The 14,151-nt window shown below is 44.4% G+C and overlaps 1 protein-coding gene across 1 annotated transcript in view; it reads right to left on the bottom strand.

Annotated features, from left to right (window-relative positions):
* Positions 1 to 13,313, bottom strand: part of PRELID2 (PRELI domain containing 2) — a 56,603-nt gene extending 43,290 nt beyond the window's left edge. The window contains exon 1 of the mRNA XM_075009875.1: positions 13,192 to 13,313. Coding sequence (XP_074865976.1) covers positions 13,192 to 13,266 — 75 coding nt within the window. The 5' untranslated portion in view covers positions 13,267 to 13,313. The remainder of the gene's footprint in view (positions 1 to 13,191) is intronic.
* Between the last annotated feature and the right edge of the window lie 838 nt (positions 13,314 to 14,151).

Raw genomic sequence — 14,151 nt, 5'->3', positions numbered from 1 at the left:
GTGGTTAGTCTCTCTAGCATGGCATTGAGCAGATTCTGAAGATGTCTGTGCTTGCTGTCTGTGACAGTATATTCTGGGGTGGATTTGAAATATTAATGCATTTGATCCTTGTTTAATGCAGTACTCTGTTGCAAACTTCTCTAGTAAGACTGTAACCATAGTAAATATAAGTAAATATGATGTTTATGAACAACTGATTCAGCTGCAAAAAGTGGGTTTGTCATGAAATTGTTCATCTCCCTAAAGTACACCATGGTACTGAGAAAATTGGGAACCACTGGCATATGCATTACCATACTGCCTTTAGACATTTGTCCTTCCTCTTGAGTCCTGAAACCTAGATCCTGATCTTTCCCCTTTTGTGCCCATATATCTCCCACCTCTTCTAGTCCCATCCACCACCAGCTCCTTTCCTGCTCCCCCCTCCTCTCCTGCCCTGCACTTCTCAGCCCTCTAGACATCACAGTATCCATTTCCTCCTCACTGTCTGAGCCCAGCAAGTAACACACTGAGCACGCTACAGAGACCATCTTTCTTCCACTTCCATTTTCCATGCTGGCTGCCCCGATGACTTGCAGCAGCCAAGAGCAATTAAAGGGACAGTTGTCTCCGTCGCTGCATTCTTCAGGTAGAGCATGCTCAGTTCATCATGGGGTGATGAACAATCTGCATAGTTGGATTTTAAAAAGGTCCATGGTCATGCAGGTGAGAAGCAGCCCTCTGTATGGGCCATTGGACGACTTGATTGGTAGTGGCTTGTTTTTCTGGTGGTAGCATATGCAGTGCAGCAACTTTAATTCCAAGTTAAATTTTTTTGGTACTGAAAGCATGACTGTTTCCTTTACCTCTGCCATCCCCGTGAAATGATTTGATGCCATCTTGTGGGCACTTCTAGGATGGCACTGAAACAATCTACTCCACAAAAGCAGTCATGTAGCACTTTAAAGACGAACAAAATAAGTTATTAGGTGATGAGCATTCGTGGGATAGACCCACTTCTTCAGATCATAGCCATAGCAGAACAGACTCAATATATAAACCACAGAGATCCAAAAATTATCATCAAAGGTTGGCAAATCAGAAGAGCAGAGGGATGGGGAAGTTAAGAGTTAGATAAAACATCAAAGTATGTGAAAGGGCCCTTATAATGGGTCAGGTACTCATTTACATACTTTGATGTTTAATCTAACCCCCATACACATAGTCCCTCTGCTCTTCTGATTTGTCAAACATAACAATTTTTGGACCTAACAGAGAGAAAGCCGTGCTAGTCTATATACTATCAAAACAAAAAAGCAGTCCAGTAGCACTTTAAAGACTAACAAAATAATTTAATAAACAATAACTTTTATTAGTTTGAAGTGCTACTGGACTGTTTTTTTGTTTTAATTTTTGGACCTCTGTGCTTTGTATATTGAGTCTGTTCTGGTATGGCTATGATCTGAAGAAGGGGGTCTGTCCCCCAAAATCTCATCACCTAGTAAATTATTTTGTTAGTCTTTAAAGTACTACATGACTGCTGGTTTGTTTTGATAGAATACAGACTAACATGGCTACCACTCTGTCACTAATATACCACCCAGTATTTTCACTCAGGCCAGAATGGGATCATGGGGAAGAGAAAAGTGAATTTTGAAAAGCCAAAAAAAAAGGAAGGGCGGGCGGGGGGGGCAGTGACAGGGTAACTGGTCTATTTTGCCACTTGGATTTAATGATAAAATGAAGTGGGGAAGAAATGTAGCCAGGCAGTTGCTTCGTTTCACTCCATTTAATGAAGTTCTCAGTATATGAAGCCAACTGCTTAAAATGATCGTCTCAACTGAATCTTAGCAAAGTGTACGACAGCAAATGGCTGCAGCAATATCAAGGACTGGAGCAACATCCCGGAAGGAAGAGACTCTGTTCTGTTTCTCCATTGCCTTCCTCCAAAGCAACTTTTGTAGCTCATTTTGGGACTATTTATCCACCTTTGTACAATGCTGAAATCCCCTCTGACAAATGCATAAAAACCTCAAAGTATTATTGGTGGGGAGGTGTGTTTGGATCGGGGGGGGGATTTGATATTGCCTAATGGAAAATTAATAGAGTCATTGTTAGGCTGACTGACTGACTGATTTAAGGATACTCAGCGTTTCAAGCAAAGAGATTGTAAAATGGTGTCGTACTCTGCAACTGCCTTAGACTAGAGTTCCACTGTCAATTTTTATGGTTTCAGAGAACGATGTTCCTATCTTAAAACTCTGTTTAGAGCTCTACTGCTGTATGAAAGACCCCAAGCACCAAGAGAAATTATCTGATTAAGTAGGAAAACAGTGAAACTGACTTTGCAAAAGCTGTCTGCACACAGAGGGGCAAAGGGAGGTGACTTAAAAGATAAGCATTTCATATTATTTTTAATGATTCCTTAGTGTCAGTGGGCTCCATGAAGATCTAAGAATCAAGGCTTCAGAACTGTAGCCAAAGCCAGTGTAGAATATACTTCCAATATGCTGCACTGGTTTATACACTTCAGCTAAAAATTCATTCACCATTCTCAGTAACCTAGACACAGAAATAAGACTAGAAGGGATCTCCGCAAGTCAGCTAATTCAGACCCCTGCACTCTAGGCAGGGCTGAGTATTATCTATACCAGTGGTCCCCAACCTTTTCACTAGCGCAGCTCCCTGGACTACCCCGCCCCAAACTGTTTGCCGACTTCCAAAGCCAATTAGAGCCCATATGTACACTTCATTAAATGAAAAAGGAAACCACAAGATAGAATTTTGGAGAGCAATTACCTTTATTAGAAGATACCTAATTTAAAAATAAATTTAAGATGTATTTTCTAAGATCACTTTTATTTTATTTTTGTCATGGACCCCCTGCAACACCCTCGTGGATCCCAGGTTGGGAACCCCTGATCTCTACCATCCCTGACAGGTGTTTAACCTGATCTTAATCTTCACTGATGCATTGTACTGGTTATTACCCTGTTTTGCTATTTATTGAAAACAATTCTTCATGTTGCTGAATGCCAACAATGCACAATACATAATTAACTCATATGCTGTCTTTCTGCAAGTCCTGCAACTTCTAAAAACAGCAAAAAAACCCCACAAGATTTAATCATGCATACTCTTTTCAGATAAGACATCCATTTAGAAAAGTGATCAGGCTGCACAAGTAACCCTTGTTCATCTCAGTAGGCTGCAAGATTGTTATAACCAAGATGGTCTCCAGAGATAGGATAGTTTTGCTAGATGCACTCGCATATCTAGAATTTGCAGGGTAAGCTGATTGAAGCACTCCTACAGTTCAATTGAATACAAAAGTAGTGTACAGCTCACAGTCAATGTTAAATGCAATTAGCACTCACCTCATTTCACATGCCCTGGCTTTATGTACATGTCATTTTAGTAATACTGATAGGGAAAGAGTTTTTGCTGGTTTCCATCTGCAAACTGGCAGCCCTGTCTGTGGGCAACAATAAACAAAACATCTTGCAGGCTGCACCTAGACTCCTAAAGGGCAACATGTAGCCTGCCCACCATGTTTTAGGAACTAAGAGAGAAAAAAAAAAAAAGCGTACACTTTGTTGTCCTTCTAAAACTGATATAATTCCAACAATGATCCTAAGTAAACTGATTAAGTCATGTAAAATAAATTACAGAATTAAAGGGATATAGTCTAGCCACAGTGATATTTATTTAAATGAGTAATTTCTGGGTAATAGATTTCTAGGGCCGTGTCTACCCATGCCCCTCCATTTTGAAAGGGGCATATTAATGAGGCACTTTGGAACAGGTTAATGAGGCACTGACATGTACATTCAGCACCACATTAGCATAATAGCAGCCAGCCATACTTCAAAAGAGCTGCTTTCAAAATGCAGACTGGCTGTATAGATGTGGGCACTTTGAAATAAGCACCACACTTTGAAATTCCCTTATTCTGAAAGCAAATTGGGAATAAGGGAACTTTGAAGTGTGGCACTTATTTCAAAAGCGCCCACATCTATACAACCAGTCTGTGTTTCAAAAGCAGCTCTTTTGAAATGCAACTGGCCACCTTTGTGCTAATGAGGTGCTGAATATGCATGTCAACACCTCATTAACCTGTTCCAACGTGCCTCATTAACATGCTGCATCTGAACCGGAAGGGCATGTATAGATTCTGCCTAGGAGTGTTTAGCTGCAGAGAGAAATCCATGCAGGTTACATGCAATGGAACATGCAAAAATAAAATATTTCAAAGCAAAGAAGAGTTAATTTTACATGCAAGATCAATGGAGCTCCAATAAACACCAAAAATTGCATCAAAAACTGGCAAAAATAAAAATAAGTATTCTGACACTTCTTTTTTTAAATCTCAGAGAAATGAAATGCTGACATTACCAAAAATCAGTTCAACTTTGTCAGGCTTCACAAGTGTTTTTGCAATTCATTTACTTTTATATATTTTCTGTTTTTAATAAGTCTAGCAAACTCATGGCACTGCAAATAACCTGTGATAATCGCTAACCACATAAACCTTGCTGCACATAGATACACTTAAAATAAGCACACCATTCCTCACTTTTAGACTAAATGTTTGCTTATGGGGCAGCTGCTGAGTTGGTGCCTTTGCCCACCAAAGCAGTGGTAATTATTTTTATTAAATGCATCTCCACTTTGCTGCAATTCTAAAACTTGGACCTAGAACTGCAAGATCATCTCGCAGAGATAAAATACCATGTGCCGTGCTATTTAATTCATGCACAAGAACAATATATATTAATGTCTGCAGTGGAATCATGTTTGTCATACATTTCTCTCCCATTACCGTACCTTAAGTTGATTCTACCTGATGATCATGATCCAATCTTACAAACTAAGTAGGTTTTTAGAAGAAGCAGATTTTTTCCCCCCTCTCTCATGTGCATTGGTAATGCAAACCAATAGTTCTGCGTGACCAACCCTTCTTCCCTCTCCAAGTTCACAAAAACAAAATTCAATTTGACTCTTGGGGATAGGTTTTATGAGCAACTCAAGATAGCATATTTAAGCCCATATACACTTAGAACCCAGCAACATGCTACAATTTTAGGAAGGGCTAATGGAAGGGAGGCTCCCTATGTTTGTTAAGAGCCAATGGGAATTCAGTGATTTAGGCATGGAACAACCTTTGACAGATTCCAACTGTAACATCTTTGTAAGTAAGATAGGTTGAAGAAGTGAAACTAATGTTAACGCAATAAAAAACTCCAGAACAGCAAAATGTTTTATTTGCAAAAGGAGGAGGCAAAATAGAAAATAGTGTACCTGCACTATGGGAATTATGAAGCTAATTCAAACTACTTCTTTCACTGGATCAACTTCCTAATTAACATAAGGAATGCCCTGCCTGGTCACAATTGAGAGGATTATTTTAACCTTCTGTTCTAGCCTTTAGCTGCCATAATTATGCTCATTCTTTACCTCCAATGGACTTTCCTCTGAAGTCATGCAGACATATACTATAGAATATTATTTCTATTTGCAACCTGTCCTTGGCTTAAAACCTTAACAGGAAATAATGCTAACGATGCCTCTCTTCTAACCTCAAATTGTCACACACCTAAGCCAATCAGCTAAAACAAAGTAACCCTGGGCCTGTGTCTCTTTTCTGCATCTGTAGTGAACATCTGTATATATTTCAAAGTACAGCTCATTTGGATGAGTTAACTGGAGGGATGGTGCTTAGTCCTGCCAAGAGGGCAGGGGACTGGACTTGATGGCCTCCCAAGGTCCCTTCCAGTTCTAGGAGATGTGTGTAACTGTTGTACATAACTCATATTCATCTCCTAGAACTGGAAGGGACCTTGGGAGGCCATCAAGTCCAGTCCCTTGCCCTCTTGGCAGTACCAAGCACCATTCCAGACATCTATTTGCCCCAATCCCTAAGTGGCATCCTCAAGGATTGAGCTCACAACCCTAGAGGTTTAGCAGGCCAATGCTCAAACCACTAAGCTATCCCTCCTAAATAGGAAGCTATTAACTAGGTCTATTCAAGTGTGCAGACCTTACAAAACAAGACTTTGGGAACTGGGACAATTTTTTTCCTAACTTTGCAGAAAGCAATGTGCAGGTCCTAGAGGGGTATGTGGGGTGTGTGTGTAAGAGGTACAGCTGGGGAAGATTAATACAACAGAAGAGGAAAAACTGCACACTGTGCATTTTTGTCTGCACTTGCTGTTCACTGTTCCGATATGGAGGTTTATGAAAAAATGATTTTGGAATAACAGAGAATTTCAGCATACTCCATACAAGCTATTTTTTTTGTTTTCAGAATACAGAGTGTTACTGTTGCAGCAACAGTGCAATTTAGTACTGAGCCAGAACAGAGATGTAAAATTCTATTTAATCAGTAACCTGGTTAAAAGTTAGCCATTAACCAATTAAACAGCTGGGGTAGTGGAAGGAGGCTGCTCCACCCCCACTAGATCAGACCCCATCCACAACAGCTGTGCGTGGGGTGGGGAACAGGTGGCTACAGAGGCCCATCTCCCCAGCTGTGCCTTCCCCTATCCCAGCCACTCCCCTCCTGGGGCACTGCAGCTGCAGGCTGTTCTGACTGGGCTGGAATGCTCCTAGCTATGGTAGCCCCCCAAGCTCAGAGCAATCTCCTGCACGCTGCAGGAGCAGTCTGCTCCAGCCCCTACCAGTTAACCATAACTGGTTAGCCTCATCCATTTAAGGTGAGGCTTACCAGTTAAATGTTAACATCCCTAATCCATAATATAAACATATAAGAAGTGTAACCATGTCTTTTATAGGCCCTTATTTCACATATCCAATCAGGGATTCCTTGGTGAACTATACAGGATGAAATCTTGACCCCCATTTAAGTCCGTGGTCAGACTCTCCCTTGGCTTGAAGAGGCTCTCCTGGCCCTATCCAAGTTTAACAAAAGAATTCTTGAAACAAGAGCAATAATTCACCACTAAAACACAATGAGAAGTCCTGGGGCACCTTATAGACTAACAGATTTTTTTTTTTTGGAGCATGAGCTTTCACGGGCAAAGACCCACTTCATCAGATGCATCTGCCATCTTTTGCATCCGAGATATGAAACTGATTGATCGTTCTCTGTCTAAAATCATAATAGTGCAAAAAACTAATTACTACTATTGGGAAATAATTCTGACAAAGTGGGTCTTTGCCCATGAAAGCTTATGCTCCCAAAAAAATGTTAGTCTAAAAGGTGCCCCAGGACTTCATTGTTTTTGCAGATACAGACTAAAAACAGCTACCCCGATACAATTCGTCTCTAATATCCTTTAAGTTTTTTTTTTTGTTTTTTTGATTTTTTTTTGTTTTTTTTTTTTTGTTTGTTTTTTTTAAAAGAAGAGGTGGCAGAACCCCAATTTAAAAACTACACACAACATAGACATAGCAGTACCCTTGGGACCAGAGGGTAGAATATCTTCATTCCAGCAGCTCAGCCCACTCTTCATTCAGGGATCAGAAAGTGATTTTGGTTCACCACCTTTCTGCGGTTGACTGTGCACAGACCGACAGTTATGCTGGCGCAAAACCACCCTATTAGCTCTGACAGAACTTTGCAGGGCCTCAGCAAGTTGCATATTCTCAGACAATTATGGGATTGGACTTTGTAGCCATAAACTTTGGGGTATTCAGTGCAGTTTGTTAGCTACACAGCATTACCCACCTTAGACCACAGAAGTTGATAGTGAGATTTTGCTTAAGTGCATGCGCAGATCTTTGTTTCTCCTCAGGGCTGATTGTGTTACTTAAGGAGACTGCAGCTGCTCTGTTCTGATAGATCCCAAGGGATGTGCAAGCTACTATTTCTGCCCATTCAGATTAAAAGGTATGAGCCCATATGTGGCTCTAGCAAGAGTTTACATATTTGGAAAGCAAGTTGCAGAATGTTCTCTACTCTACCTTTTATAAGATGTTCTGTAGAAACAGTCACAGTAAACCCTCATTTTACAGACCCCAATTTGGCAGACTTTGGGAACAGCACACATCCCCTCCATTGTTCCCAAAGTCCACTAGGGTCCATACAATTCTCCCCCTCCTGCCAAAAAGTTAAGACTTACCACTGGTGTAGCCTAGAGGAGACATCACCTCCTCCACCAGAGCTGCCACGTGTACATACACAGCTGGGTACCTCTAGCTATGTGCAGTTAGGCAGCCCCAGCAGCAGCTGCTCCAGTGAGTGGCAGGGTTTATTTGGGGGTGGGGTAGGGGCCAGGGGAGGAAGAAGGCTAGAAGAGCCTGGCAGGCATGGATGGGCAGTAAATCCTCCCATACAACGGACTTTCCAGAATAGCAAACCACCTCTCCCCTGCCACCTTAGTCCATTATATTAAGGCTTTACCCTGTGACTGGGGTCATGGAGATGCCTTGTGCAACCCTGCCTTTTCCTCTAGTGTTAATGTCATTATAATGTTTAAGAGTACACGTTGTAAAAACATTTTGGGTGCAACTCTAATTTCCCCTTTGTTCTTGCAAGGGGAACAAAAATCATGGCTTGAGCGCAATGAAACGAGGGTCAGAGTTACAATTCAGCCTCAAGTTGTTTGTTCCTGTGAATAAAATTAAGCAACAGAAGAGTTTAGATGCACGGTGACTTGTCCCTAGCCTCTGTTTACCAGAAGCTGGGAATGGATCACTTGATTGCTTGTTCTGCTCATTACCTAAAGCAACTGGCATTAGCCCGAGATAAGATGCTGATGCCTGGTCTACAGTTATCCCCTCTGGTCAAACTTAACCATGTTAGGTCAATTTTCTAAACAATGAGTCCACACCACACCAAGCCCTTTCCAATTTTAAGAGATGTTAAAGTCTATTTCTGTACTCAGGACTGACAAGCGAAGTAACAGTAAATTTGAACTTGACTGATCAGCTTTGGGGTACTGTAGATACTATGCTGTGAAAACAGACATTGTTGGATTCCAGGAGGTCTCCCACATTGGGGCACTGTGACTGCTCTGGCCAGCATTCTGCTGCTCCCCAGGTACACAGGAAAACATCCAGGAAAATTTGAATTTCAAGTCCCGTTCGGCCAGCATGATGAGCAAAACAGCAGGTTGGACCATCAACACACAGGGTCACAGATGAGCTCCAGCATGGAGCATGCAGGAGATCCTGATTCCGATTGCTGTGTGGGAAAAGGAACCTGATCAGGCTGAACCCCAAAGCAGCAGAACAAATGCCGATACCTATGCCAAAAATCACACGCAGTATGCTGGAAAAAGGCTACACCAGGGACACCCAGCAGTGCCACGTGAAAATAAAAGTGCTCAGGCAGGTGTACCAGAAGACAAAAAGGAGGCGAACAGATGGTATGGATCAGAGCCACAAACAACAGGCTTCTGTGAGCAGCTGCAAGGGATGCTGGGAGGACACACTGTGCCAAAACTGCATGTGGACACATCCCAAGCGACTCTTCAGGCAGACTTGAGCAACAACCAGAACATTGCTGAGGAGGAGAAAGCTCCACAGGCAAGTGGAGCAGCTGATGTCACCGAGGGCCATCATAATGGTGGGGAGAGCACTTTTGGGGAGTCCACTTTTTCAAATCATGCTGCAAGTGGGTAAGCTGACTGGGTGTGATCTGTGTTCACTCTGCCTACACAGGGGGTACGCCCCAGATAAGTTTGTTAACGTGTCTCCTCCCTGCCCATCTCCATAATGCTCTCAGACAGGTACTCTTTAATCCTATTTATGAGGTTTTATGGAGACTAGGCTTATTCTGTCCTCCATGGTAGGACCCCTTCCCATGCCAGGCCAGCAGCATGTTACTTAGTTCCTAGTGCAAAACACACCCAGCGAGAACAATCAGTTTCTTATCTCAGATATAAAAGACTAACGGCAACAATAGATTTACAGGTTCTCGAGGAAGATGTCTAGAGCCAAAGAAAAATGATTTCACTATTATTTATTCATTCATGTTATAGCATGGGAACATTTTTATTGACTGTTTTTAAAGAAAACCCAAAGCTCAATACAACAGCTTTCCCCTGAGCACAGATATGTAAGGGCCCAATCTTGACATGTTCTGTCAACAGAACCCAGTACTCAGGGTTTCCGACTTTGTTCTGGCTCAGAGCAGCAGGATACTTATCGGAATGCACTTGCAAGAGTGCAGCTTCTGTTATAAAGTAAAAAGAGGGGGTGGCTGCTACTCTACAGATGTTTACCTGGAGAAGTCACTTTCCCCACAGAAAAGTAGGATTTACAACATCTCCTAGTTTAGCTTAGTTATAGCCCTGAAAATGTTTTTCCCCCCTAGTTGATTGGAATATTTATCCATTCATCCCTTATGCAACTCTTTGATTACTTATCAGGAACCAACCTGCACTGCACTAAAGCATCAGGTATAGATTAGATATGTGAGTAAGATCACAAAGAAACAGCTACTGTAAGTGAAAACAGTAAGGCAACATTGGTGAGAGAGAACACTGCTCTGCACAGAAGTGTGCTTTCATTCAAGTGAGAAACAATTCTTGGGGAACAGAATAAAGGGAGTTCTCACAATTATCAGTTTCTTCTACCCAATAGCAGCTCTCCACCTCCTTCCACTCACAAGGCAGCATAAACACCAAGTCAAACAAATTTAAGACTGAGGTCTCTTACAAGAAATAGTTGAAGGAACAATGGCAATTTAAGTCACTCCTATCTATTTTTAACTGTAAGTAGCATATGGCAATGGTTCTCTAACTATGATCAGGACCCTGAAGGGGTCACCAGGTCTGAAATTGAAGCTCAAGTTCCACCCTCATCTGGGTCTCAAACTCCCAGCTCCCCATTTATCATGTATTAGCTGTTGCACAATACTTTAAGAATCTCTGGCATATGATATTGAAAACTAAGATTACTATGACTCAGAATAAATATTTCTTCCTCCCTCTGCTCTGTCCCTCCCCCCCCCCCACACACACACACCTTTCTTAGTTTACTTTGGGTATTTGATGACTATATTTCATTGTTTCCCTATGCAAACCAGGTGCTTCCTGCCTACAGGATGAGTCTTTCCCACAGCAACACAGGAGGGAATATTTTTCTATGATGTGAAGGGAAGGAGAGAGGGAGGGATAACTCAGCGGTTTTAGCATTAGCCTCCTAAAGCCAGGGTTATCAGCTCAATCCTTGGGGTGGGGGGGCACTTAGGGATCTGAGGCAAATAGTTTAAAAAAAAAAAAAATCTGTCAGGGACAGTGATAGGTCCTCCTCTGCATGCATGAGACTGGACAACCTCTGGACATCCTTTACAGTTCTATGAGATAGGTATGGGTATGTTTCCAGAAGAGCATATAACCATAACTGGCAAAAAACTCCAGAAATGATACAGTAATACTGATAAGTATTGAAAACTCCTTAAAGAAAGTGCACTTAATAGAGCAGTTCCTTTAAAAACTCCCTTCCTCTGTAATGGCAGGCCAGGGAAGAAGCTTGCACTGCAAATTGCTTTAACACTAACCATTTAGAGCAGCATTTCCCAAAATGTGGCCCAGTACCCATCCTTGAGGGGGAAAAAATAAAATATACTAGTCCTAAGAAAATACACAAGTTTTCACACACAATCATTAATTTGGCACATTTCATATTTTTCTATATAATTAACAATGTTAGGCATTTAATGATGACATGTATCAGAGGTGTGGCCATAGTCTGTATCTGGAAAAACAAAATGAGAAGTTCCGTGGCACCTCACAGACTAACACATATTTTGGAGCATAAGCTTTTGTGGGAAAAGGCCCACTTCACCAAAGGCATGAGTGTGGGGGGGGGGGGGGTTCAGGGGAGAGTTTAAAGAGGGAATTTCAGTCAAGGGGAAGGCCAGACTTGACAAGGCCTGTTGTCCCCCTCTTGATGTTCACCCCTCCACATTACTACAGATAATGGACCGCATCCTCCCTGACTGAACTGATTTGATTTCTCCTCTCTTGGTGTTCACAACTCCACATTAAATGCTGATAATGGGCCACATCTTCTGTGACTGAACAGACCTTGTCAACTCAGGTCCTCATCTCCACTGTGACTCCTCCTTTAGACTCTCCTCTGCTCCCACCCCCCAAATGCATCTGACAAAGCAGGTCTTTGCCCAGGAAAGCTTATGTGCTAAAATATCAAAACAAAAAGCAGTCAAGTAGCACTTTAAAGACTAGCAAAATAGTTTACTAGGCGAGTCTGCTTTTTGTTTTGATAGTGTATAGACCAACAGGGCTTCCTCTCCGTTACTATTCAACATGCAAGGCTCCAAAATATGCGAGGCTGTAAGTTGCCAAAGGACTTCTTGTTGTTTAGGCACTTCAGTATTTTACACACTCCTGTACTTTTATTATTGTGAACAAACATTAAAAAAAATAATTTTTCACTATTTATATTTTGGGGGAGAAAAAAAACCCACAGGTTCCAACTATATAAAGTTTGGGAAACCCCTGATCATGGGAGGATCGGGTGCTCCGCCGCCAGCCTGCGGTTTGTGTTTGTGATCCCACGAGCAGGCAGGCTCCCTGCAACACCCGCAGCTCCTCCGGTTACTAGCTTTGGAGCGGCCCAGCAGCGTGGCCCGGGAACCGCCGCCGCCCGTCGTCAACGCGCTTCTTCGGGATGGGGAATGCCCGCCCCGCACACGCAGCACCACTGACGTCAGAGGCGCGAGCGCCCCCGGACCCGAGCGGAGGGACGAGCTCCGGGTGCTCGGCGCACAGGGAAAGGCAGCGACACTTCAGCAGCTGCTAGGCCGGAAAACCAACCTCCCCCCCAGATCACTAAGGCCCCGGCCGCTGGGGGAAGGGGGCTCCGGACAGGAAACTCCCCCCCGCCCCCACTGGGGAGAGGGGCGCGGGCGGGCGACACTTGCAGTGCTACCGCCCTGCAAAACCGGGCGGGGGCGTGGCGGATCCCGGCCTCGGCGCCCCAGGGGCGGAAATAAGCGCTTCAAACGCCACGTGCCTCCGGCGCGGCACCGACCCAGTCACGCTCGGGCGCTTTCCCGCCCGCTCGCCCCAAAATGGAGGCCGGGGGGGGCGGGGACGCCAGCTCCACGAGGAAGTGCCGGCGGGCCCCCGCTCGCAGCGCGGAGACCGGCCGAGGGCGCTGCCCGCGGGCGAGGGAGGGGCTGGGGCTGCAGCCGTGGCCGTGGCCGAGCGCGGGAGCAGAAGCGGTGGCAGCGGGTGTGCGGGGGGCTGAGCTGGGGCGGGACGCCCCTCTCGTTACCTTGCGGAGGTAGCTGGCCACCACCTGCTCGAAGGGGTATTTGTACACCTGGTGCACGTCCACCGTGACCCCCATAGCCCGCGGCCGCGGCAAACTTCCCAACTCGCAGACTGGGGGGCGGAGCTGCACCCCTCGCCCGGGCCGGCCTTTAACAGCCATTTATAGCCCGATGTGCTTGGTCCGGCTCCGCCCCCTGCCCGGAGACCACGCCCCTTTCCCTGGAGCTTCCCTGCGGGCGGGGAGACCTGGTCTGAGTGCCCCAGCGTGTGTGGAATGGGTACGCGCCTGGGCCCGCCTCGGCGGCTGGGGCTGATCCATTTCCAGCCCCACACGGCCGCAGCCCGGGTTTGCTTCTTGCTAGGCAAAGCTGCCTGAGCTTCAGCATAGCAGCTGGCCGCTGCACCAGGGCCATCCTTACTCTGCTCCTTCTCTCGTGGCTTATCACAAAACCCCGCCTCTTCCGCTGTGTCTGTGGTGTCAGTCACATTTACCTGATTTTCAGTTTATGCCAATATCTCTGCTCCTTCTTCAATGCCTCTCAGTGTGCATGGAACATGGTAGCAACCTTGAGGTTCACTTCTTTCAGATTTCTGCCCAGGACACACATCCACAAGAAATCCTCAAGGTAACATTGGCTAGATTGAGGACTGGAGGTGGAAAAGACAGCTGGCACTTATTGTAACTATACTAATTAAACAAAGCTAGCACAAATGTAAATCATACATCAAGATTTCACCTTTGATTACCACCTTCCTATGTGGCTTGTCCTCCTCATCATAATTCTCATTTATAGTACAGTAGTGTCTACAGCTTCCAACCAAGACCAGGGCCCCATTATTATGGATCATTCATATTTTTTGCATTTCTGTATCAGCCAGGAGCCACAGTCATGGACCAGAGTCCCACTATGCCAGCCTCTGTACAAACGCTGAATGAACAGGTAGTCCTTGCCCACCCCAC

This window comes from Carettochelys insculpta, chromosome 15, assembly GCF_033958435.1.
Source record: "Carettochelys insculpta isolate YL-2023 chromosome 15, ASM3395843v1, whole genome shotgun sequence".
Classification (NCBI taxonomy): domain Eukaryota; kingdom Metazoa; phylum Chordata; order Testudines; family Carettochelyidae; genus Carettochelys; species Carettochelys insculpta.
The sequence above is the reverse complement of the archived record's forward strand: the minus strand, read 5'-3'. Positions and strand labels throughout refer to the sequence as shown.